The sequence below is a fragment of the Leucoraja erinacea genome, chromosome 5 (genome assembly GCF_028641065.1).
Source record: "Leucoraja erinacea ecotype New England chromosome 5, Leri_hhj_1, whole genome shotgun sequence".
In the NCBI taxonomy this organism is placed as follows: Eukaryota; Metazoa; Chordata; class Chondrichthyes; order Rajiformes; family Rajidae; genus Leucoraja; species Leucoraja erinaceus.
The window spans coordinates 17,387,990-17,411,431 of record NC_073381.1 but is presented as its reverse complement, the minus strand read 5'-3'; the positions used below and the strand labels follow the sequence as shown (position 1 = coordinate 17,411,431).

Below are 23,442 nucleotides of genomic sequence, written 5' to 3'. Positions count from 1 at the left end.
GCCTCCTCTCCTAAGACTCTCGAGCCAAAGACAGGGCCTTTCATCACAGGGCCACTCACTCACTGCCACTCCCTAAGAGCCGTCTTGCTTATATTGACTGATAAATTGCCTAATTTACCAATTCACAACCAAATTCCTCAGTTTTCAACTGTTTCCCCCCAGACTCACTTCTAACTCTCCTCCCACTTGGGCTTGAGCCAATCAGTGTTTTCTCCTGCTTATCTTTGTTGCTGTTGCTCCCAAATCCACAGCAGCTCTGAGTAAAAGTGTAATATCTAAAAGTGTTGATATAGAAGACTTTATTAAATGGCATTACAAGCTCAAAGGACCTAGTGAACTACTCCTGCTGGTGTATCATATGTCCTCTCACAAAATCATATGGCACATGAGGTGGCCATCTGCTCCATCATATTCCCGTCAGCCAGAGAGGAGGCAATTCTAATATACCTTTACTAGACTCACCACTTGCAGAGCATATCCAACTGTAATTGGGTCCTCAATTTCCCTCCTGGGATAAATAAGGTTCTCTCATAATCGTATCGTATGTCCTTCAAACACTGGATAAGAGTGTCCCTCCTAATGTCCTTTCATTAGGGAGGGATATCCGGTGATCCCAATAGTTGACGGCAAGTTCGGCAATATTTGGGCGGTTAAAATCATAATGCACAGGAAAACATGATCAGGATCAGACAGCAATGGCTAAATGGATGCAGTGAATATAATATTGGCTGTGCAGCAGGCTGTGCAGCAGGATTGTGATGTTAAGGCTGTTGTCCCTTTAAGGGTTGTGCCGGGTAACTAAAGTGCCTGTCTCACTGTACGAGGCAATTCAAGAGTTCTCCCGAGTTTTCCCATGATTCGAACTCGGTGAATGTCTGTAACGGGTCCGTAGGAGTTCGTGGATGTCTCGTAGCGGCTCGTACGAGTAATAAGTAAAAAAACATTTTAATCACAAGTATTTCTTTTACTCGTGGACATTTTTCAGAGTGTTGAAAAAACATCACGAGTTTACCGGATTTCCCCGAGTACCTACCGTCGCTCGTACGAGCCGCTACGAGATATCCACGAACTCCTACGGACCCGCTACGGACATTCTCAGAGTTCGAATCGGGGAAAACTCGGGAGAACTCTTGAATTACCTCGTACAGTGGGACAGGCCCTTAAGTAGCACTGGGATGCAACAATGTTTTGTTGAATGTTCCAGAGTCTGTGAAGTGCTGCATCTTGTGGATGCCAACACATTCTCCAATGGACACTATCAGAGGATAAGGCATTGAGCCAGATACTTTACATTGGGGAATACTAAGGCCAGGAGAGTTGTGGGTTCAGGGCTTACTCCAGACAAGTCAGCACACATTGTGTTCACATATTACAAACAGGACTGAATTAGAGGTCGAGGGGAGACTTGATAGATGTATATAAAGTTATGAGGCATAGATAGGGTAGACAGTCACAGCCTTTTCCCAGGCTGGAAATGCCCAACACTGAGGGAGTTAGATGTGGCCCTTGTGGCTAAGGGGATCAGGGGGTATGGAGAGAAGGCAGGTACGGGATACTGAGTTGGATGATCAGCCATGATCATATTGAATGGCGGTGCAGGCTCGAAGGGCCGAATGGCCTACTCCTGCACCTAATTGCTATGTTTCTATGTTTGGCATAACAATAAGGTGAGAGTGGGAACATTTAGTGGAGCTGTGCGGGGCAAGCTTTTTATACAGAAATTGATGGGGCCTGGAATGCACTGCCAGGGATGGTGGTGGTGTTGGTGGTAGATACCATAGTGGTGTTTGAAGCTTTTAGATAGGCACATGGAAGTGCAGGGAATGGAGGGATATGGATCATGTTGTCAGATGAGTTCAATTTAACTAAGAATCATGATCAGCACAAACATTACGGACCAAAGGGCCCGCAAATGGGTGGTTGATGGTCAGCATGGGTTTGGTGGGCTGAAGGGCCTATTTCTGTGCTATCATCTAAATAATTGATCAGGTTGTGTGATATTTGTGTTCATTCTCATCTGGATATCTTGGGTCTCCAAATCTCTACCTGCTCCCTGCAGAAGAGCAACAGATCCCCTGTATCGATTCTCATCCCTTTGGAATCACCATGGTGTTTCCAGGATTTGTAGATTAAAGTCCAGCGTTGCACTGAGGGTAAGAAACACAATAGGAATATCCTCGGGGGGGGGGGGGGGGGGGGGGGGAAACAAAAGCTGGCAGTTGTTTTCAATTTTGTTTAACGTTATTTGTTTGTAGTCATGCAAGTGGAAGTGGGGATCTGTGCCACTTAGATGGGAAGGCCCATCTCTGTCGCTCCGTGTGTGTGTGTGTGTGTGTGTGTGTGTGTGTGTGTGTGTATATGTGTGTGTGTGTGTGTGTGTGTGTGTGTGTGTGTGTGTGTGTATGTGTGTGTGTCTCACTGTGTGTCTCTCTCTCTCTCTCTGTCTCTGTCTGCCTCTCGCTGATCTCACACTAGGAGTTGTATCAATGCATATTTCTGAGCAGGTTAATCAACCGCTGGCATTAATGGAAGCTTTGTACAGGCCACATGATATTCCGTATGAAACCGATTAAGAACCATGTTGGTTTTGCTTCAGCAACAGATCTTTGGCACGGCACAGATTGTTAAACAGATTACTGGCAGGTCGATCAACGCTGTTTGTAAGAGCAGCATTTTGAGATTAGAGAGTAAATTCTTGAGTGATTACTTACTAAGCCTTCAATGAAAATTGCAGGCATGTTCCAACTCAGTCTCGATAAGTGCCATACCAGCAGCCTGTACCTATGGACGATAATTTATGAGATTCTAAAAGCAGTCTTCAAACCTATTTGAATTCTTAACGACACTAAACCATGATGGATATTTTCCCCTTTTACTTCTTAATGATGTGATGAATTGCTCCCAGAGTAAGTGTGCTGACTGATAGGGCCCCAAGTCCTGACCCTCTACCCCCTCTACGACTAAAGCGAGCAGCAAGAATTTGATCTGTTCAGCAGGCTTTGCATCACACCGACCGGCAGAAAGATCGTGCATTCACAAAGCCTCTTTCACGAGCTCATGCACTTCTGACAATGGTCTGTGAGGGCATTCAACGGCTGATTTATACACAGTAAGATCCCGCCAACAGTAATCCGATTGGTCATAGAAACATAGAAATTAGGTGCAGGAGTAGGCCAATCGGCCCTTCGAGCCTGCACCGCCATTCAATATGACCATGGCTGATCATCCAACTCAGTATCCCGTACCTGCCTTCTCTCCATACCCCCTGATCCCCTTAGCCACAAGGGCCACATCTAACTCCCTCTTAAATAAAGCCAATGAACTGGCCTCAACTACCCTCTGTGGCAGAGAGTTCCAGAGACTCACCACTCTCTGTGTGAAAAATGTTTTTCTCATCTCAGTCCTAAAGGATTTCCCCTCTATCCTTAAGCTGTGACCCCTTGTCCTGGACTTCCCCAACATCGGGAACAATCTTCCTGCATCTAACCTGTCCAACCCCTTAAGAATTTTGTAAGTTTCTATAAGATCCCCTCTCAATCTCCTAAATTCTAGAGAGTATAAACCAAGTCTATCCAGTCTTTCTTCATAAGACAGTCCTGACATCCCAGGAATCAGTCTGGTGAACCGTCTCTGCACTCCCTCTATGGCAATAATGTCCTTCCTCAGATTTGGAGACCAAAACTGTACGCAATACTCCAGGTGTGGTCTCACCAAGACCCTGTACAACTGCAGTAGAAACCTCCCTGCTCCTATACTCAAATCCTCTTGCAATGAAAGCCAACATACCATTTGCTTTCTTTACTGCCTGCTGCACCTGCATGCCTAATCCCAGGACATCCCAGGAACCAGTCTGGCGAACCTTCTCTGTACTCCCTCTATGTCAATAATGTCCTTCCTCAGATTTGGAGACCAAAACTGTACACAATACTCCAGGTGTGGTCTCACCAAGACCCTGGACAACTGCAGTAGAACCTCCCTGCTCCTATACTCAAACCCTTTTGCTATGCCTTGTTGCTTGAGGAATAAGTATTGATCAGGACAGACCCATCACCCTATTTCAAATAGGACCTCAGAGCATTAGGAGAAAGAGTGGATGGTTCATCTCATGGGAGGACATCCCTTGAGAATCCAGAAAGGACACAGTTCTGGAGTAACGCAGCAGGTCAGGCCAATACTAAAAGGCATAACTTTAAGAGAGGGGCAAAGTTTAAAGGGGATGAGTGGGGCAGTTTTTCTTTTTACACAGAAAGTGGAGTGTCTGGAATACACTACCAGGGATGGTGGTGGAGGCAGATGCAATAGTGGCATTTAACAATCTTTCAGATAGGGACCATGGAAATACAAGGAATGGAGGGATATGGATTATGTGCAGGCAGATAAGAGTTGGTCTTGGCACCATGTTCAACACAGATATTATGGACTGTAATGCCTATCCTGTGCTGTTCTACATTCTAAAAGGAGAAATAAATGAATTGAAGATCAAGCAGGACCTGATTGAACAATTGACAGGACAAACGGTCTAGAAATGGGCTAAAATGTCCCTTTTGCATCCGTCAGAACAATCTGGCATAAACCATTTTGTGTTTCAGATTCCCGGCAGTCACTCAGATTCTGGTTCTCTCCAATAAACTCTCACTAGTCTATCTGAGGATAGGTGCGAATGTACATTGACGGCTTTTTTTTCCCCCCATTTGAGGCTAAGGGTGGGGTGGGGGACATATCTGCATATTCCAGTACAGCCTGGGGAACAGCACATATCACAATACATACCCAAGCAATGAGTTAACAGTGCCCTGTGCTTGCAATCACTTGAACCGGAGGGAAGAATGCATGCAATGTGTCCATCAATCTTAAGATTACATTAGCCTATCTCTGTGGGGCATCAAGTGGTTAGGGGAAAAAACAAAATCAGTGGTGAAATATTTAATATTACCGATGAAGAGTCGTATCTTCAATTTTTTTTAGAAAAAGTATAATTTCTAAAAAGAAGTCTCCAAACATCCTTCTTAATTAGTAGAACATCCGGGCCTGAACTCAGGACAAACATTACCAGAGATGTCGGAGACATAAGAAACTGCAGATGCTGGAACCTTGAATAAAAACTGCTGGAGGAACTCAGCAGAAGCCACCACCTGGGGTCTCAACCCAAAATATCACCAGTTTATTTTATTCCACAATTGCTGCCGGATCAGCTGAGTTCCTCAAGCACTGTTTTTTTTTTTAAACCACAAACGTTGATGGATGTGTCCAACTCCTTCCCTGGAACTTGACAAATTGCTGGGTCAGTTGAAACCTTGAAGTCCAGGACAAGGGGTCACAGCTTAAGGATAAGGGGGAAATCCTTTAAAACCGAGATGAGGAGAACTTTTTTCACACAGAGAGTGGTGAATCTCTGGAACTCTCTGCCACAGAGGGTAGTTGAGGCCAGTTCATTGGCTATATTTAAGAGGGAGTTAGATGTGGCCCTTGTGGCCAAGGGGATCAGAGGGCAGGTACGGGATACTGAGTTGGATGATCAGCCATGATCATATTAAATGGCGGTGCAGGCTCGAAGGGCCGAATGGCCTACTCCTGCACCTAATTTCTATGTTTCTATGTTTCTAAGAGGTTTCAAATCTGTGCTGTCAAATCCTATCCGAAGGAGTGGGATATACTAGAGCACATAGACTGTGCAGCTCAGACCTTTTACATTGGAGAAGAATAAAAAGTGTTAATGTCAGCGCAGGTTGAGACAAGTGAAGGGTCGTGAACTGCAAAGCTGACAGGACATTAGACACAAGGAAGATACAAGGAACGGCAGATGGTGGTTTGCACAAAAAGACACAAAGTGCTGGAGTAACTCAGCTCACAATCACAAGTGTGGTCAATTTTGTTCCCGCTGTAGGGGACTACATTGGGCTTAGATATAAGGGGAAAGATTGCAAGGAGACCAAAGGGGCAGTTTTATCTCCCAATGCAAATGTGAGTGGCTCAGGTCAGCAAGCACACGTTGGGCTGAAGGGCCAGTTTCCGTGTAGCATAACTTTATAGTCAAGTGTCTTCAGTCAAGATAGCAAACTGATCAATCGTGCTACTATTACTGCCTCCCTGCTCCAGAAACCATGGCTCAATCCTGACCTTTAATGATGCCTGTGAGAAGTTGACATGTCCACCGTGCGACTGTGTGGGTTTTTAATTGGGTGTTCTAGCTTCCTCCCAAAATATGGTGTTTTATAGGTTAATTGGCAACAATAATTTCCCTTATTATAGAAGATTCCTAGTGGAGTTATGGGGCAAATGGGGGAAAATAAGTTGCCAGGAAATATGTGGGGTAATGGGACTGAAAGGAATGCTCAGAGACGGCAGCGACTCAATGGACCAAATGGCCTCTTTCTACATTGGGAGAAAGATGATCAAGGGCCTAAAAAATATTATTTTTGGCCTTGATAAGGCTGGAGAGTCATTAAACGGGGAGGTTTCGCGCGAAGACACAATGGAGGAGGAGCCATGCAGAAGAGAGAGAGTTAATGTGAACGGGAGATAGTGCAAGGGGAATACAAATTAGGAGAGAGAGCAGAATCAATGCACATTCAAATGTCTAAGGAGGGGGTGGGGAATGGGTAAAGTCACTCAGTTTAGACTCGATGTAATTTAAATGAGAAAACAGCAGGAAATAAACAGGAGAATCTGGAGTACATCTGACGGACACCAGTCATGATCCTCAAACCACCCAACCCTTCAGGCAGTTCCAATCCATCCTTACGTTTTTTCCCCAGATTTAATTCAATTTGTTGGGCATCACCAACTGATTCCAAAAGTGATTCTCAGCAGATTCTCTGCTCGATCACACACGGCACGCTTGCTCTTCCCTACTGGCTGCACAAATAGTCCAAAGAAACATTGTTCATGGTTTTCTATGACTTAGGAGACCACTCAGCCCATCAAGTCTATGCCAGTCTGAAGAAGGGTTTCGACCCGAAACGTTGCCCATTTCCTTCGCTCCATAGATGCTGCCTCACCCGCTGAGTTTCTCCGGAATTTTTGTCTACCTTCGATATTCCAGCATCTGCAGTTCCTTCTTAAACAACAAGTCTACGCCAGCTCTAGGAGCTATCCCATCAATTTCTCTCACCCGCTCATCAACTCCTTCTTGATGCTCCGGCCACCCAGTAAGTAACGTTAGAGCAGCACAGCGGCGCAGTGGTAGCGTTGCTGTTTTACAGCGGCAGTAACCCGATCTTGCTCCTGACTACGGGTGCTGTCTCTACAGAGTTTGTACAGTACGTTCTCCCTGTGACCGCGTGGATTTTCTCCAAGTACTCTGGTTTCCTCCCACATTCCAAAGACACGCAGGCTCGTAAGACCCGTCTGAAGGTCCTTGACCCAAAACATCACCCATTCTTTCTCTCCAGAGATGCTACCTGTCCCGCTGTTACTCCAGCATTTTGTATCTATCTTCAAATTTAATTGGTTTCTGTAAATTGTTCCTAGAGTGCAGGATAGAACTAGTGTATGGTGATCACTGGTCGGCGAGGACTTGGTGGGCAGAAGGGCCCCGTTTCCACGCTGTTTGGGCTTGCAGATTCTTGTTAGGATCTAGGGACACACACTGGAGTCTGGGCGATCCCAGATGCAGAGGGCACGCTGGAGAAAGCACAGCTTGTGCTGAGACAATAGAGATTCCTGCAGGGCATCCATTGAAAAGGGTTTTTATTCTGCAATACCAAATTGCATATCACTGAACACAAGCAAAGTGATATTAAGTTCAGCTCCCAAATTCAATTAAGTTGGTATCAGTAGCTGCTGGTTAGAGATTGAGGCCAGGTGTATTTTTGTGTGAAACTGGGGGAAGGGAGTTAATTTACCCTCATTCTAATACTGTTTGATTGACGTATAACATTTGACTGGAGCTTGTGCTTGGAAAGAAAACAAATCCCTACTTGATTGGAGGATTTACATTCAAAATGTGTGCACTCAGAGGCACCATTAGAACACTTGCATGCACTACATAAATACGAGTATTGTGAAGTGTTTTAAGCTTGAAGTGTGCTTCTAACATTTACCAATGAATATGGAAACATAGAAACATAGGTGCAGGAGTAGGCCATTCGGTCCTTTGAGCCTGCACCGCCATTCAATATGATCATGGCTGATCATCCAACTCAGTATCCTGTACCTGCCTTTTCTCCATACCCCGATACCTTTAGCCACAATTGCCACATCTAACTGGCCTCAATGAACTGGCCTCAACTACCTTTTGCAGCAGAGAATTGCACAGATTCACCGCTCTCTGTGTGAAAAATGTTTTTGATTGGAAGGAGTTTCAATTAAAAATATTTGAAAACTGCTGTCATTCATTCCATACGCAAGAGACTGCAGATGTTTTAGTCTTGAGAGAAAAAAGTCAAACTGCTGGAAGAACTCAGCATGTCAGACAGCATGTGTAGGAAGGAACTACAGATGCTGGTTTAAAGTGAAGATAAACACAACATGCTGGAGTAAGCAGGACAGGCAGCATCTCTGGAGAGAAGGAATGGGTGACGTTTCGGGTCAAGACCCTTCTTCAGACAGCATCTGTGGAAGGAATGGTCACATATCAGTCTGAAGAAGAGTCACCATCTGAAATGTTCTGTCCATTTCCCTCCTCAGATGCTGCCTGACTCACTGAGTTCTCCAACAGATTGGGTTTTTTTTTAATACCGTCTTTTATTGCAGTTTCCTGAAGAGGTACCCGATTAATAAAACTTATCCCAGAAGTAGAATTGATGGTCCATGTAAAGTTCCACAATGAAGAAGCATACGACGACATGAGCATTCCCATCAGTTGGGGCATTCCAAGCATCGGCTTCCAGAACAGTGTGGGAGAAAACTGGAGTATCCAGAGAAAATCCACAGGGTCGCATGGGGAAAAGTGCAGACTTCACACTCTAGGCTAGCATTGAATGAGAGTGGATGGCGCCATGAGACAGCAGTTCTAGTGCTTCCCCTGTAGGCATCCATTATAGAAAGCATTGGCCAAACCATACTCTGTAATACCACGTTTAGTTTTGGATCTCGTGATGCTACTCCCACGGCACTATTCAAACTGCAGGAGAGTTCTTCCAAGCATTTGCCCTCCCTGAACCAACAATAAAATAAGTTCTGCAGAAGCAAGAAACTGCTGCTGCTAGAATCTCAAGCAAAACTGAGTACTGGAGGAACTCAGCGAGTCAGGAAATAGACATACTATGTTTCAGGTCAGGAACCTTCTGGCCATTGTCATGAACGGGTGAGGGGAGACCAAATTGTGTACAAAATTATTAAAGGCTTTGACAGAGTGAATGGAAATGATATGTCCCCTCTACAGAAGGATCAGTAAACAGAAATGGTAGAGGAGAGTGGTCAGCAAAAAGGCCTGCGTCCATTGCCCAAATCGTCTTTTTTTGCAAGCAAATTGATGAGTACTTGATGTGAATTGGCCTACGATCTTGCCCCGACTCACCAAATTAATCTTTATGTCAGGGCAGAATCTTCTTCAAGTTAGTTTGAGATTCACTTGTAAGCAATGTACATCTCTACTTTCACTTCGCATTCCATACACCAACACCCCTTGAGGTGAATTCTCTACTAACGGCCCATTTCATTCTGCTGTAAATCCTCAGCCTTTGTCCCATCAGCAGGTGAGGGGAAGAGGGAGAAAGGGATACTATAGTAACATCCGATCCCTCCACCTATTCACTAACTTCCCTCATTTTAATAGCAATGAAATGACGACCCCCAGAGGACAATCTGTGACGGTGCAGGTTTTGGTAAAAAAACACCAAAACATCAGCTCTGCTTATGAAGTTTGAACCTGCAGGTGCTGTCAACTGAACTTAGAGTCAGCAAATTGTATTACATCTGATCTCAGCCCTCACTTACCAAAATAGCACCCCCATAACGAGACAGACATCCACCGTGCTTCAAGCGTCTCCAAGGTGTTGGCACTTGATCACACCCAACTCCTAGATATTTGCAAACTTTGCACCCCAAGTTTGAGGACAATGAAAACTATGCTGCCTGCAATGTTAACCTAATTCACCAATCACCTTGGCATACTGACATACAATTGCCCCCAACCCCTCAGAATTAACATTAAGTAATCAGACCATTTTCAATTGCGTTTTGACCATTCCAACCCCTACAGCCCAACCATCGCGTCTCCCTGTTTCAGCCTTGAGGTATCCTGCTCTGACCACCCCCCCCCACCTCCATTTTCACCGCCCCAATATCAGCAATCATCACTTTAGCTTAGCTAAGTCCCCAGGCTGCAGCATAACCTTCCCAAGCCCTTCTAACTATTCACGACAATCCGTAATCCTAAAATTAATGGTTATGAACAGCTTTCGTTCCCGTCCTTTAAGAACAAAAATAATCAGAGGAGTTAGCTATACACAAGCCTGCCCCACGTTTCAATAAGACAAAAGTTCTCACTGTGACAACATGTGTTTCTCAGGTTAATTGTTGATTGCTTCTTGAGTGAAAGCACGTGGTCGTCTGGGTAAAGGGGTGCAATAAAATGGGATTAGTGTAGGATTGGCGCAAGGGGGCACATGATAGGGTCCTTTTCCACATTGCATGACTGAGTCTACGAATTTGTCCTTAGCTGCTCCTTTGGGCATCTACCAGCCTTGAGCATATTCAGTGATTCAACCTCCACAGTAATAAGCTAAAAAAAAAATTCACTACCCCGGGAGAGAAAAAAATCCTCCTCATCTCAAGCGTGAATGAAAAACCAGTCATCCTGAAACCATGTCCTAATAGCCATGTAGCTCAGTCAAATTTACTTTGATATAGTTTCAGTGCGAAATCATAAAGTATTTTAAAATGCTAAAGGCACAGTCAAAGGCAATGCTGTGTTATTTCTTCTGCCAACTCCCGAAACTGCAATGTTACTTGCTCTGATAGTCAGGCCAATGGCAAAGTGCTTGCATTGCATTATGTACAAGTCCTCCTGCCCCCTGGCTCAGCATAACAAACACAGGCTCCACAAATCCCAGAGCTTCAATTTAAAATTTATTTATCAATATATTAGACATGAAAAACAACAGACCAAAATAAATCATCCATGCATATCTATACAAAACAAAATAAGTTCCAAAAATACAATATATACTAATTGGGACACTTCACCTTTCTCTATACCAGTTTCAGCAGGATCAGAGTATTGGAATTACAAGTGTTAAAATAAAACTAAGTCACTGGCTAATCTTGAACACCATGCTCATATTTAAACTTCCTAATCATGTCAAGTTCAATGCAATGATGTTAAAACCTGTTAAAGGACTGTTAAAAAGTTATCAAAGTTTGTGGAGTTTGCATTAGTTAAGTTAATTCGGCAAAGTTCTTGGCAGTGTAAAATCACAGATCACAGCGAGAAAGTTTGGAAGAGAACTTCAAAGCACAGCTTAAAACTGATTAGCAAAGGTACTGAGTGTTTACTTTCAGCCCATTTACTATTTCAGCATTTTCTGAATTCTAGGACACTTCATTCCTGCCCACTATCATGGTCATTGCCTTTCAACACAGGTCTCGCATTCAGATAGTCTGCAGTACAAGACCTTCCAATGGTTACAAAATATTACATGAAAGCTCTGCCAATATCGCTTGGTCGGATGCATCTTGGATGCAAGTTAACTGCACCATGCTATAAAGCTGGAAGTGATTAGGTGCACCAGCACAGCATGATGTAAGAAAACTACAGCTGTTTAATGAGGTAGAGTTGGTACAAAAAGCTGCATAAAACCCTCCAAAAGCAGAAACACCTTCTCAGTTCACATTGATCAGGTTACCTCTTAACGGATATACCTAGCTGCCCAAGTCCCCACCTCATCCAACGTACAGACACACACACACACAGGGATTCCTGCAACTAGAATTCAAGTGGAAAGTGAATGGAATTAATAAAGTCCACGTTAACTCACTGGGGGAGGGGGGGTAAGAAAATAATAACATTTAAATTCCAGGGTAATCCATCCATTTCTTTAAAAGTTATATATTTTTTTAATATGCATCTAATGGACATTTCATGGCCTCAGGGCATGCTAAATCACTTCACAAAGAATCAAGCATGTTTTAAACTACACTCACTGTTCTAGAAAATTATTTTGTGCCTTTAACAAATGTAGCGTGAATATGCAACATCCTGTCAACATTAAGACAGAACGTGAGGATTGTGGTACGATGGAGAACATGATAATAAAGTGTAGCTATACAACCATCAAAGGCAGACAGAACAGCACAAATAAATGTGGTTGACAGAGAACAATGATAATACTGTTGCCTTTTAAGAATCAGCACACTGGACAATCTCATTCAGGGACTTCAAGAAAGAGGTGTAGATAAAAAGCATTCTGCTATTGTCCTGAAACTTATTTTTTATCTTTAAAACAAAATACACTCCCCAATATCCTGCTTCCGACTGCTCTCACTTCATCCCACGAGCTGCAATGTTAACAATGATACATGGGGGGAAAAATCACTCCATGTACAAATCCTAGAGAATGATTCCCCTATTACTAGTGCAGCAGCTCAGAAGAAATGTTGCTTATAGCATAGTCATAGACCTACCTCAGTATTACAATATTTCAGGTAACTCCCCCCTGCAACAAGGTTTTCCACAGAATTCAGCTAAATGAAGAAAAGGCCTTGGAGAAGGGGGGGGGGTGAAGAAGTCTCACACTGAACCAGAACTCTACAAACAACACTTTGTTATTCCTCCATCGTGTGCAAGCCTTTTGCACCAAGTCTACCCCAAAAATAACGCACTGGAACATCCAAACACCAAAGCAAAGCTATTAAGTGGTGGAATTGCTCAAAATAAGGAAGAATCTCTTAAAAGCTGATGATAACTGAAAATATTTCTTTTACAAAAGATAGCGTGCAGGCAGCAACTTATTTGGCACTATTGAACATATTCAATCATTTGAAGAAAAGAATAACACTAGCGGATTTTTTTTTCTTTTAAAAGTCCTCATTAGTTACAGGAGCAAAAGGAACCAAAGGATGATAGGTCATAAGTGTACTGCAAACCTAAGGCACGAATCTTCCTATTTTTGTGCTTCTACTAACTATACTCTGAACAGGGACCAACTTTACATCAGAAACAAAATATACAGATGATATTCTTGACTATTTCTAGACACCCCCCCCAACTTAATCTTCATTGCGCTTCCGGATCTTTGACCACACACCTGGTCGTCAACGACTCCAGAAACTTAGTTTAAAAGGATACAGCACATAATGGAAATGAGTCCTTTGTGTAAACCTTTCCCATCAGCTTTTGTGTTCCTGATTCCAGTTAGAACCAGTAACGAAACAACTTTGGACGCCCACGTTTTTACTGCTAACGACCCGCATCGCGCTCCTTGATCAAGGAATGTCCATTAAAGCAGCGATCAGAGCCGATACTGGTTTGATCCATCACAAATGTACAGCAGTGTCTCCGTAGTCCTCGTTCCAGCGCCTGTACCCCTCGAGTGTTTGAGGGCCCACACTGCGCTTGATCTTCCTTAGAGAATCCTCAAAGTCAGACAGGCGGATCTTCCTTACCTAGACATGCAGAATACAAGGCATAAAGTCACGGCTGGTTCAGTACCATGCGATAGATAACACACTCATCATCAATCAAGATTAAAAACATGTGTCTGTGAACTGCAGATGCAATTAGATACAGTGTGGTTATACAACACAACAGGGCTAATTGGACTTTATTCCACACGTGGGAATGTTTTGAATGCAGGAGAAATGAACCACACCTCACTGGCAGCCAAACTCCTCACTTCTTCCGGCTTGAGTTCTGCAGAAAAAGAAATATATAATTTTGATTACCCAAAACATCAAACCAGAGCAGGCAAAACACTCCAGAAACGGCAAACATGCATGCAGGGAGTTCTGTAATATCAGAATAGTTGCATTAATAAGGAACCTCGTTGTAGAAAATTGTGTTATACAGATACTTGTCTCAATGGAGGAGAAATGGGTGAAATTGGCTACAGAATTTTAGATTTGAATTAACAATGTTTTTTTCTACTATAGTATTTTCAAACTTAAGGTCTTGGTAATACTTTTAAGTTTTTTATTCCAAAAAAGATATGTGGTATCTTACATTACTTAATCGAGTATAACTGAACAAAGGCCAATATAAGCGATTGCTTATCAATTTCAATGGCCAGCCAAGGTGTAACTGACAGACTGCGTTAATATGAGACAATAGTGTACTGCAGGGAGCTTACATAGAAACCGAGACTTTTTCCCCACCAAGATAGCTTTTTAAAAAAAAAAACTTGTCAATTCCCAAAGTAATTTAAGTAATTCTCGACTTCTTGACCAAAATCACATTATAACCAATTCTCCCCGTATATTTTGAATATTTTCCCTAATTCACCAATCGCTTTATATATAATTTGTTTCACAGAACCACTCGTTGCAGCGTAACTGCCTGTACTCATGCATCTTCCGGTGGTTGGAAGTGGCTACTCAAAAGGCCAACTGGCTCTTTTGGAAGGAGGTCTATTGTCCTTACTTGGCCAAAGACAAAGGGCAACTCCAATCTCCCACCAATAATATGGATAGGTGTAGACCACCGGCTCTTCGAGCCAGCACCGCCATTCACTGTGATCATGGCTGATCCACAATCAGTACTCCGTTCCTGCCCTCTTCCCATATCCCTTGACGATTCCTGGGGATCAGTATGTGTACTTGCTATTTGTAATATGCGATCAATTTAAACATGGATAAAGAGGTCTTGATCTGCAAGCTTGCAGGTGACACAAAACATGTGGCTTTAATGATAGCATGGAGGTTAGTCAGGCTACAGAGTGATCTCGATGTGTTGTTGAAATGGGCTGAGAAACAGCAAGTGATGTTTAATCCTGATAAATAGGACAAGATGCATTTAGGGAGTACTAATGAGGTTAGGACATGTACCATGGAGATAAAAGTCTAGGGAATAATGAGGAACAAAGGGACCTTAGTGTGCAAGCGCAAAGAACAATAAAGTGGCATCACAGGTAGGTAATGTGGCTCAGGCATATGGGATCGTTGGGACACTAAATGTAAGAGCAGGGAGGTTGTGCTCCAACTATATAAAACATTGGTCAGACATCAACTGGAGATCTACATGCATTTCCAATCACTGCACTATAGGAAGGATGCGATGGTCTGGAGCAGAAGTGGAGGAGATTCAGCACCATGTTGCCTGGGACAGGGCAGCTCAGTTGTGAGGAGCAAAAGTCAAGAGAGGCTTCATTGAGATGGAGAAAATTATGAAAAGTATAGATGGAGAAAAGTTCCTGCAACCTACCCTTCTCGGTGAATGAAATTTGAACACATAGGTTTTAGATAAGCAGTGGGAGATTTAGAGTGGATTTGTGAAGGACCTTTTCTCCACTCAGAGTGCCAAGTATCCTGAGTGCACTGCCAGAGAGTGGTGGTGGCAGTCAATGACAGCATTTAACAAGTATCTAGATTAGCACTTAAATAGCCTGGGCATAGAAGGCAACAGAACAAGTTCTGAAAATTGGGATTAATGATGGTCAGTATGGACTTGGTAGGCAGAATGGCCAGTTTCTACAATAACTATGACCAATTCAATTAACTAAATACTCTGGTGCATCAAATTACTATTAGTACATTCTCAAGGCACCCAATGACATGAATAAATACAGGTTGAGTCAACTATGTCCACAGTCAGAAGATAAATTCAATGAGTTGGCACAGGTGTGATGGGTTGAATGGCCTGCTTTGGTTCTAATGAGATTCCCTACCTCGAATTGGACCCAAAGCTGCATCCTTCGCCAATGCAGTCAGGTCACTCCCCGAATATCCTTCAGCCTGCCTGCAAAACACCAAGTTTCACCTTAAAAGCCCAGCACACAAGGTGACAGAATACTTATTGAACAAATGCAAGATCCTTTTCAAGAGATAGTATGCAGCAGGAATGTTACTATCATAGTTGTTTAATAAGTATTTGAGGAAATTACACAGTAACATGTTGGTAGCATAAACCACCAGCATTAAGTTGGTCTGGCAATATAAAACTATTTGCTTTATAGTTGTGTTTATTTTTCAATTGTACTATGTATGTAAAGACTTTCTAAAGCACCGTACTGAAATTCACATTTAGAGGAATGCATTAACATTTGGGCAAAGACTTGGAACGTAGCAACACAACAAAGATATTTAACCAAAGAGTTGAATTCAATAAGATTATGACTGATACCTTCCATAAACCTGTCTTTGGCCCAAACCCATTTCATGCCTTTGGTTAACAAAAGTCCATTAACCTCAGTTTTAAAATCAATTGACAGAGGGTTAACCATAATTTACACCATAATTGAAACCATCATCCTTAACATGCAGAAGCATTTCCTAACTAGTCCTGAATATCTGTCTCTTATGTTTAGATTGCAGTAAAAATAACTTCTACCTTGTTTCTGTGCTGTACTGTACTGTTGCGTTTTGTTTAGTTTAGAGATACAGCGCAGAAACAGGCCCTTCTGCCCAGAATCCATGCTAACCAGCAATTTCCGCACACTAGCACCATCTTACTACGCTAGGGACAATTTATAATCTTTACCAAAGCCAATTAACCTACAAACCTGTACATCGTTGGAATGTGGGAGGAAATCGGAGCTCGCGTGGAAAATCCACACGGTCACAGGGAAAACGTACAAGCTCTATACAGACAGTACCCGTAGTCAGGATTGAGCCTGGGTCTCTATTATTGCACTACCATGCTGCCCCTAATCTTGAACAGAACCTGAAAAGTCATGGGGTCGGTACTTCCCAAATTCTGAGATTTCAGTCTGACAGATGCGTGCAACGTGGTGTTGCCAGTTACTGAATATCACATAATTCCTTTACTGGAGATAATTAGATTAAGAAGCACAAACTGTAAAATAGAGTCTGCTGTGGGTCAATCTCAAAAACATATATAATCTGCAAAAGAAGAACACAAATATCCTGAAAGGAAAAGAGCTCATCAGAATGAACAATCTCAAGAGTTTGAGATGATTGTGATAAACTTACTTGGCCAGCTGCTCAAGATCCTTTTGATTCAGTGGATTTCTATGTTTGGCCAAAAGATTTGTAAGCAGCAACAACCGCGTCTGGGGAAGGTGGCGACAGGGGAAAGAATATGAATTTTTGCTCAACAACATTCTTCAAGAAAGTAACACCTCATGTTCGAGATCACTACTGTTAACTTTGGCAGGATATTAAACAGAATGGGTTGGCAGAGATGGAAAATGGATTTATGCATTCAGTGATCATTAATACCCCCATGAACATGCAACAATCTTGGGTAGGTTTTACTTCCTCCTCAGACTTGTTCTCTACACTTTCCTCATGCCTTTCCTCATCACAAATGACCACAAGGACAAGGGTCAAAGGGTCATCATGGTGATTTGTGGGTAACACCAGGCTGCTGTGTCACCCGAAGGAGACAATTAGGCCATTAGAGTGACGAGAATCTATGATCAACAGTCATAACGACTAGAAAGAACAAATACAAAACAAGAGAGTGTATATAGGAAGGTGAATAGGCAAAGGAAATAATCAAGCAATTGACAAATACAAGTGTTAACATAGGAAGTGTCCAGACTTAAAGAATCAATAAAGCTAATCTAAATTTCCAATTGTTCCCAGATATTATGTTATAATATCATAATGTCACAATATCATAATGTCATAAACTTGAGACTTGAACATTTTGGGTATGGGTGAAAGATGATTTAGAATATAAAAAATCATCTCCTCGTGGCGATTGGACAAAATTCCTCCTGCTTTTTTTTTCTACTTCACTTATTTATTTTCCTCACTATTTCTTTGCTCTGCTTCTTACTCATGCACACTAGTCTATCTTTCCTTCTTTAACACTTCTTTTTCTTTATCTCCTCTATCTTTTCTCTTTAAAAAAAAAAAAAATGGAAGCTGTACAGAGAATGTAATATGTTAACATAATTTTGGGAACCTGCAAAAATATATTATATTGTACTTACTTCTAATAAAGAATTAAAAAAAAAAAAAAACATAAATAAACAGATTTGAGACAAACTTGAAAGTCCCCAGTCCTGAGAGCCTGGAAATCTAGCAATATATCCATAAGGTAGGTGTGCTCTGACAATTAAATAATTTGTAGAAAGATTGAAAACTGAAATGTTTTTCACATACTTGCAGATTTGGCAGTGAGACAAACACCCTCTTTGTAAAACGCCTGGAGAGAAGAAGAGAAGGGAACAATCACAGTCACTTAACCTTCAGGAAAATTATTATAATTATGCCTTTTACTAAACACAGATTGACACATCAGCTTTCAAAATGTTAAAACTTACTCCTTATGTATATTAAACTACTCACACCATTAAAATCATAGTAACATACATCATAAAGGCAGCCTTTTGGCCCACTGTGCCAGGGAGCTGCAATCTAAGTCCTATCCCACTGTTATCTTCCAGTAGCCCTGCAAATGCTTCCCTTATCCAAGTTTTATTCATCTTCCTTGAAAGTTATTATTCAATGTCATCGTTTAGGCAGTATATTCAAAATCATAATCTGTTTTGGCAATATTTCTTCTTTTTGCTAATTATCTCAAATTTATTTACTGGGGGGGGGCGAGGAATGAAGAGAAGAAAGTCTGCCAAAATAATAGACAAAGAGATACTCAATCACTTCCTGATACTGGGCTGTTTGCCAAATGATTTTTCTCACTCTAAATTTCAATCTATGTTTCCAATTATCACTCTTTCCAAATCTAAATTTCAATAGAGAATGTCATCTGCTGCACAAGATTTCCTTCAAAATTGGCAATCTGTACGTGTAAAAACAGAGTGTGGCAAATTGTTTGACAAGGTATACCCACAGAAGCAGGCTACTCACCTGAGCACAGCATCATCCAACTCCTGCGGCCTATTTGTTGCTCCCATTACTAGGACCCTGTCATCCCCACTGGACTGCACCTGAAACAATTGTCAACGTCGATCTTTAATGGCAAGTTGACATTGATGGCAATCTTGTGGTATTGGAAACTATAGTCTTTTAGGTCATTCCACCATGTTGCATCTGACGTTCAGCAGCAAACAATAACAGATTGCAGTTTCTGTCCATTGTGAGGTCTGAATAGAGATTATTTTTAACTGCTCAATGAAATGAGCTGTCAGCAGTGCAGATTGTCAAGTCAAGTCAAGTTTATTTGTCACATACACATACGAGATGTACAGAGAGATAGGGAATAAATTGATGTTGATGGCTTGCCATGGATAGGCCCTGCCAAGGGTCTTGTGACATCTAGTGGGAGATTCAGAGGAATGGGAGAGGGAGGAGAAATTGCTCCCAAGCAATTCTTACTACCCAATACAAGCTTCACGGAAATGTGGATCAGAACTATGAATCTAAACTAAATGGGAAAGCCTGAGAAGGTTTCCTACACCACAAAGTTCATCTTTTTGATTTTTGCAGAGGATGGATAACATGTTAGAATGGTTTCTTCATCACGGAGCTAGTCAGCAGAACAGGGTGGAGATGCCAGAGGAGCGAGAAAGAAGATTTCCAATTTAAGCAACAATCTTGGTTGGGACGACGAAGATAGACACAAAATGCTGGAGTAACTCAGCGGAACAGGCAGCATCTCTGGATTGAAGGAATGGGTGACGTTTCAGGTCTAGACCCTTCTTCAGACAGAGTCAGGGAAGAGGGAGATGGACATAAGGAAGCGTAAGGTGTGAGAACAAGACATCAAAGGGATAAGGATCAAGGAAAATATACAATAGTTCATTGTTGGCCGGGGAAGGCACAATCGTGATTGGGAGTTAAATAAGCCAATTTGAAAAGCAGAGCAAAGGGTGGGGAGATGGTCAGAGCTTAAAATTGAAGTAGTCTGAAGAAGGCTCCTGACCTTGCTGCTTTACACGAGCATATTATGGGCTTTAAAAAAAAAAAATTAAAGCTTAAAATTGTAATTTTCTTCCAATCAAAACAAAAGCAAGGTGAGCTGGAAGCACAAGGTTGGGGGTAATAGGGAGAAAAGTTTACTATGACTGCAATAAGAACATTATATCTCAATAGACAATAAGTGCAGGAGATGGCCATTCAACCCTTTTAGCTAGCCATTCATTGTGATCAGGGCTGATCATCCACAATCAGTACCCCGTTCCTGCCTGCTCCCCATATCCCCTGACTCCGTTATCTTTAAGAGACCTACCTAGCTCTCTTGAAAGTATCCAGAGAACCGGTCTCCTCAACCCTCTGATGCAGAGAATTCCACAGACACAACTCTCTGTGTGAAAAAGTGTTTCCTCATCTCTGTTCTAAATGCTTTACCCCTTATTCTTAAACTGTGGCTCCTGGTTCTGGCCTCCCCCAACATTGGGAACACGTTTCCTGCCTCTAGCATGTCCAAATCCTTAATAATCTTATATGTTTCAATAAGATCTCATCCTTCTAAATTCCAGAGTGTACAAGCCCAGCCGCTACATTCTCTCAGCATATGACAGTCCCGCCATCCTGGGAATTAACCGTGTGAACTTGCGCTGCACTACCTCATTAGCAAGAATGTCCTTCCTCAAATTTGGGGACCAAAACGGCATGCAATACTCCAGGTCTGGTCTCACTAGGGCCCTGTACAACTGCAGAAGGACCTCTTTGCTCCTATACTCAACACCTCTTGTTATGAAGGCCAACATGCCATTCGTTTTCTTCACTGCCTGCTGTACCTGCATGCTTACTTTCATTGACTGATGAACAAGAACCCCCAGATCCCGTTGTACTTCCCCTTTTCCCAACTTGACACCATTTAGACGATAATCTGCCTTATTGTTTTTGCTACCAAAGTGGATGACCTCACATTTATCCACATTAAACTGCATCTGCCATGCATCTGCCCACTCACCCAACATGTCCAAGTCACCCTGCATCCTCCTCACAGTTCACACTGTCAGTTAACTACTAGGTACAAAGCTATCGTTTAACAGCAAGTTCTTGGTCAGGAGGGAATGGGAGGACCAATTAGAGTTGCATCCAATGTACACTATGTTCCATTCATATTGAGCACTGAATTTTGGAAGAGTATCATCACTTCTTTAATAAACCACATCATGCAGAACCTCCTCTACTCCAACGTGTAGGATCATACGATGAAATCAGCACCACAGTATGCATTGAGCCAGTCATATCTCCCCCCCCCCATCCACAATGCTGTGACAATCCACACTCACCCCATCAAATTCTATTAAAAATTCTGTTTTTAAGCGCCTGCTTGCATCGTTTTCTCCTTCTCTCCTCTCACAAAGGAGACTGTCTACTTCATCTGCAAGAAGGAATGACATGTTTGCAAGTTAGATAATTAATTGTTTAGGCAGAACTTGGTGAATACCAACACTTAAAAATAAAAGCTTCCAGGTCCAGTAACGACTGGGAAATTTAGTACTGTACTCACCAATAAAAATGACAGATGGCTGAAGCTCTCTAGCTACTGAAAAGAGAGCTCTCACCAACTTTTCACCCTCTCCAACCTGAAGCAAGAACAAAGATTTGATTAGAATATGGGCTAGTAATTCAACCCTTTTATTGACATATCTGTAATTTACAAAACATCTCCAATATTAAAAACCATTACATTAACTGTAGTTAAAATGTTCAATGAAATGTTTTGGAGGTGTTCGCGTATCTATGCTACTCCATTTTGTTTTACTATGAAACTTTTTGTATTACTCTGCATGAAGAAATAGAAATGACATAAGGGGCAATCATGGAGTATAAATGGTACATTATCCCATTCCCATTTTATTTTTTATTTATATCATACCCAGTGCCTATCCTCCTATTCCCCTGTATGGTTTAATTAAACTTCATCAAAGTGATTCATTAACAAAAAAAAACTTACTATGATTCACATGTTTACTCACATATTTAGAAGTAAGACTTGCAGCACTGATATTGAAGAAGGTTGCATTGGATTCGGAAGCCACAGCTTTAGCCTAATGGAAACAAGGGAGCTGATGTGAAACAGCAAATGCCTATCACACAACCAGGTTTATTTAGGTTTGAAGAAACATCCCTTAAACATCTAGTTAATCAGAGATCCCATTTATCAAACGCATTTAATTGATTTATTTGAACAGAGCTTGCAACAACTGCATGGAGCAATCAATTAGCAAACCAGGAATTGACCAAAAACTATTTAGATGTATTTTGTCAATTAGTTTCCATACATCAGATTCATTCTGAGACCTGCCATTAAATAAAGGAATGTGCACACATGCCTACCTGCTGAATAAATATTTAATGCATTTGTGGTGGTGAAACTTGAAGCTCACATTGTGCATTTATACTGTGGATTTAATATAACATTCCTGTATAATTCATGAGTTTATTACATTTGAACATCAAACTGCAGAAAGATTTACAAGAGCAGCAGATAGGTAGCAAAGTGAAGGGGTTAAGAGCTTAAGACACAAGCATTTGAGGCCAGAGGCACCAAAACAATCAATCAAGCACTGGACAAGTCAAGAGAGATGGTGTGATGAACTTGAATACTTTCAACATAAATGTCACAGTGTAGGAGAAGGGATGATAGTTGGCAAGGACAGTAGGTTTACAGACGAGTCTTTTGTGGAGTTGAATGTCAATAGATTTAAATGGGGAAGAGAAGTAACAGTTACCACAAGACATAGGAACAGAATTAGGCCAGTTCTTTGATGCTATACTATGAATTGAAATGTGTAAGTTACATTTTCCTGAAGTTATTAAAAGCTCTATAGAAATGCAAGATTTATATATTTCTCTTTCATCATTTTTCAGTTACTCTAGCCCAAAACCCCAACTGTTTACTGTTACATTATTTAAAATTGCGCTCACGTTGTAAACTACACGGCATTTAATAAGTGTTACTGAAAAGAGAAGTTGCATGGAATAACAAATTTCAGTTCCAGTCTCTGTTAAAGGATTAATTCTAGTCACTCTTTGTAACCTCAATCTAAAAACAGAAAATAACTTAATTGGGTCTCGAGTTTCGGCAGCAATGTGCACATTTTTATCTTTTGATCTCACACCATGCAGTCTGTATATATTGCAGCTGACCACTTACTACCAGTCACACCAACAAGATAAACTTGCCGATTCTGTATGACTGCTGAGAGACAGCTGTTGGCAATGACACAAACCTCCACCTTGTTCCAATCCTACGTCTTCTTGTCACGAGGGTATGGAATCTGCAGTCACAGCAAGGCTAACCAAGAACAAAAGCCACTGTGCTGTGAATTGGACAGCTATTGTTCAGAAGGGATAATGTACCATGGGCAGAAACAAACCGTGGGGATAATCAGGCAGCATGGACTGCAGCTCAAACTGCATTTGAAAGCAGACTTGCTTGGATCCTGTCAGGAATGTTGAGCATAAATCAGCCCATTGGCAGCATGGACTGACGTGGTCATGCAGGAGAACAAGGAA

The 23,442-nt window shown here is 41.9% G+C and overlaps 1 protein-coding gene across 4 annotated transcripts in view; it reads right to left on the bottom strand.

Moving 5' to 3' along the window:
- Positions 1–10,996: 10,996 nt before the first annotated feature.
- spast (spastin) overlaps positions 10,997–23,442 on the bottom strand; it is a 48,013-nt gene continuing 35,567 nt past the window's right edge. For all 4 annotated transcript variants that reach the window (XM_055635122.1, XM_055635124.1, XM_055635123.1 and 1 more), the window contains 9 exons: positions 21,900–21,971; positions 21,431–21,506; positions 21,210–21,301; positions 18,877–18,956; positions 18,172–18,214; positions 17,029–17,108; positions 15,765–15,835; positions 13,755–13,795; positions 10,997–13,548 (listed from right to left, as the gene is read on the bottom strand). In XM_055635122.1, coding sequence (XP_055491097.1) covers positions 13,420–13,548; positions 13,755–13,795; positions 15,765–15,835; positions 17,029–17,108; positions 18,172–18,214; positions 18,877–18,956; positions 21,210–21,301; positions 21,431–21,506; positions 21,900–21,971 — 684 coding nt within the window. In that variant the 3' untranslated portion in view covers positions 10,997–13,419. The remainder of the gene's footprint in view (positions 13,549–13,754; positions 13,796–15,764; positions 15,836–17,028; positions 17,109–18,171; positions 18,215–18,876; positions 18,957–21,209; positions 21,302–21,430; positions 21,507–21,899; positions 21,972–23,442) is intronic.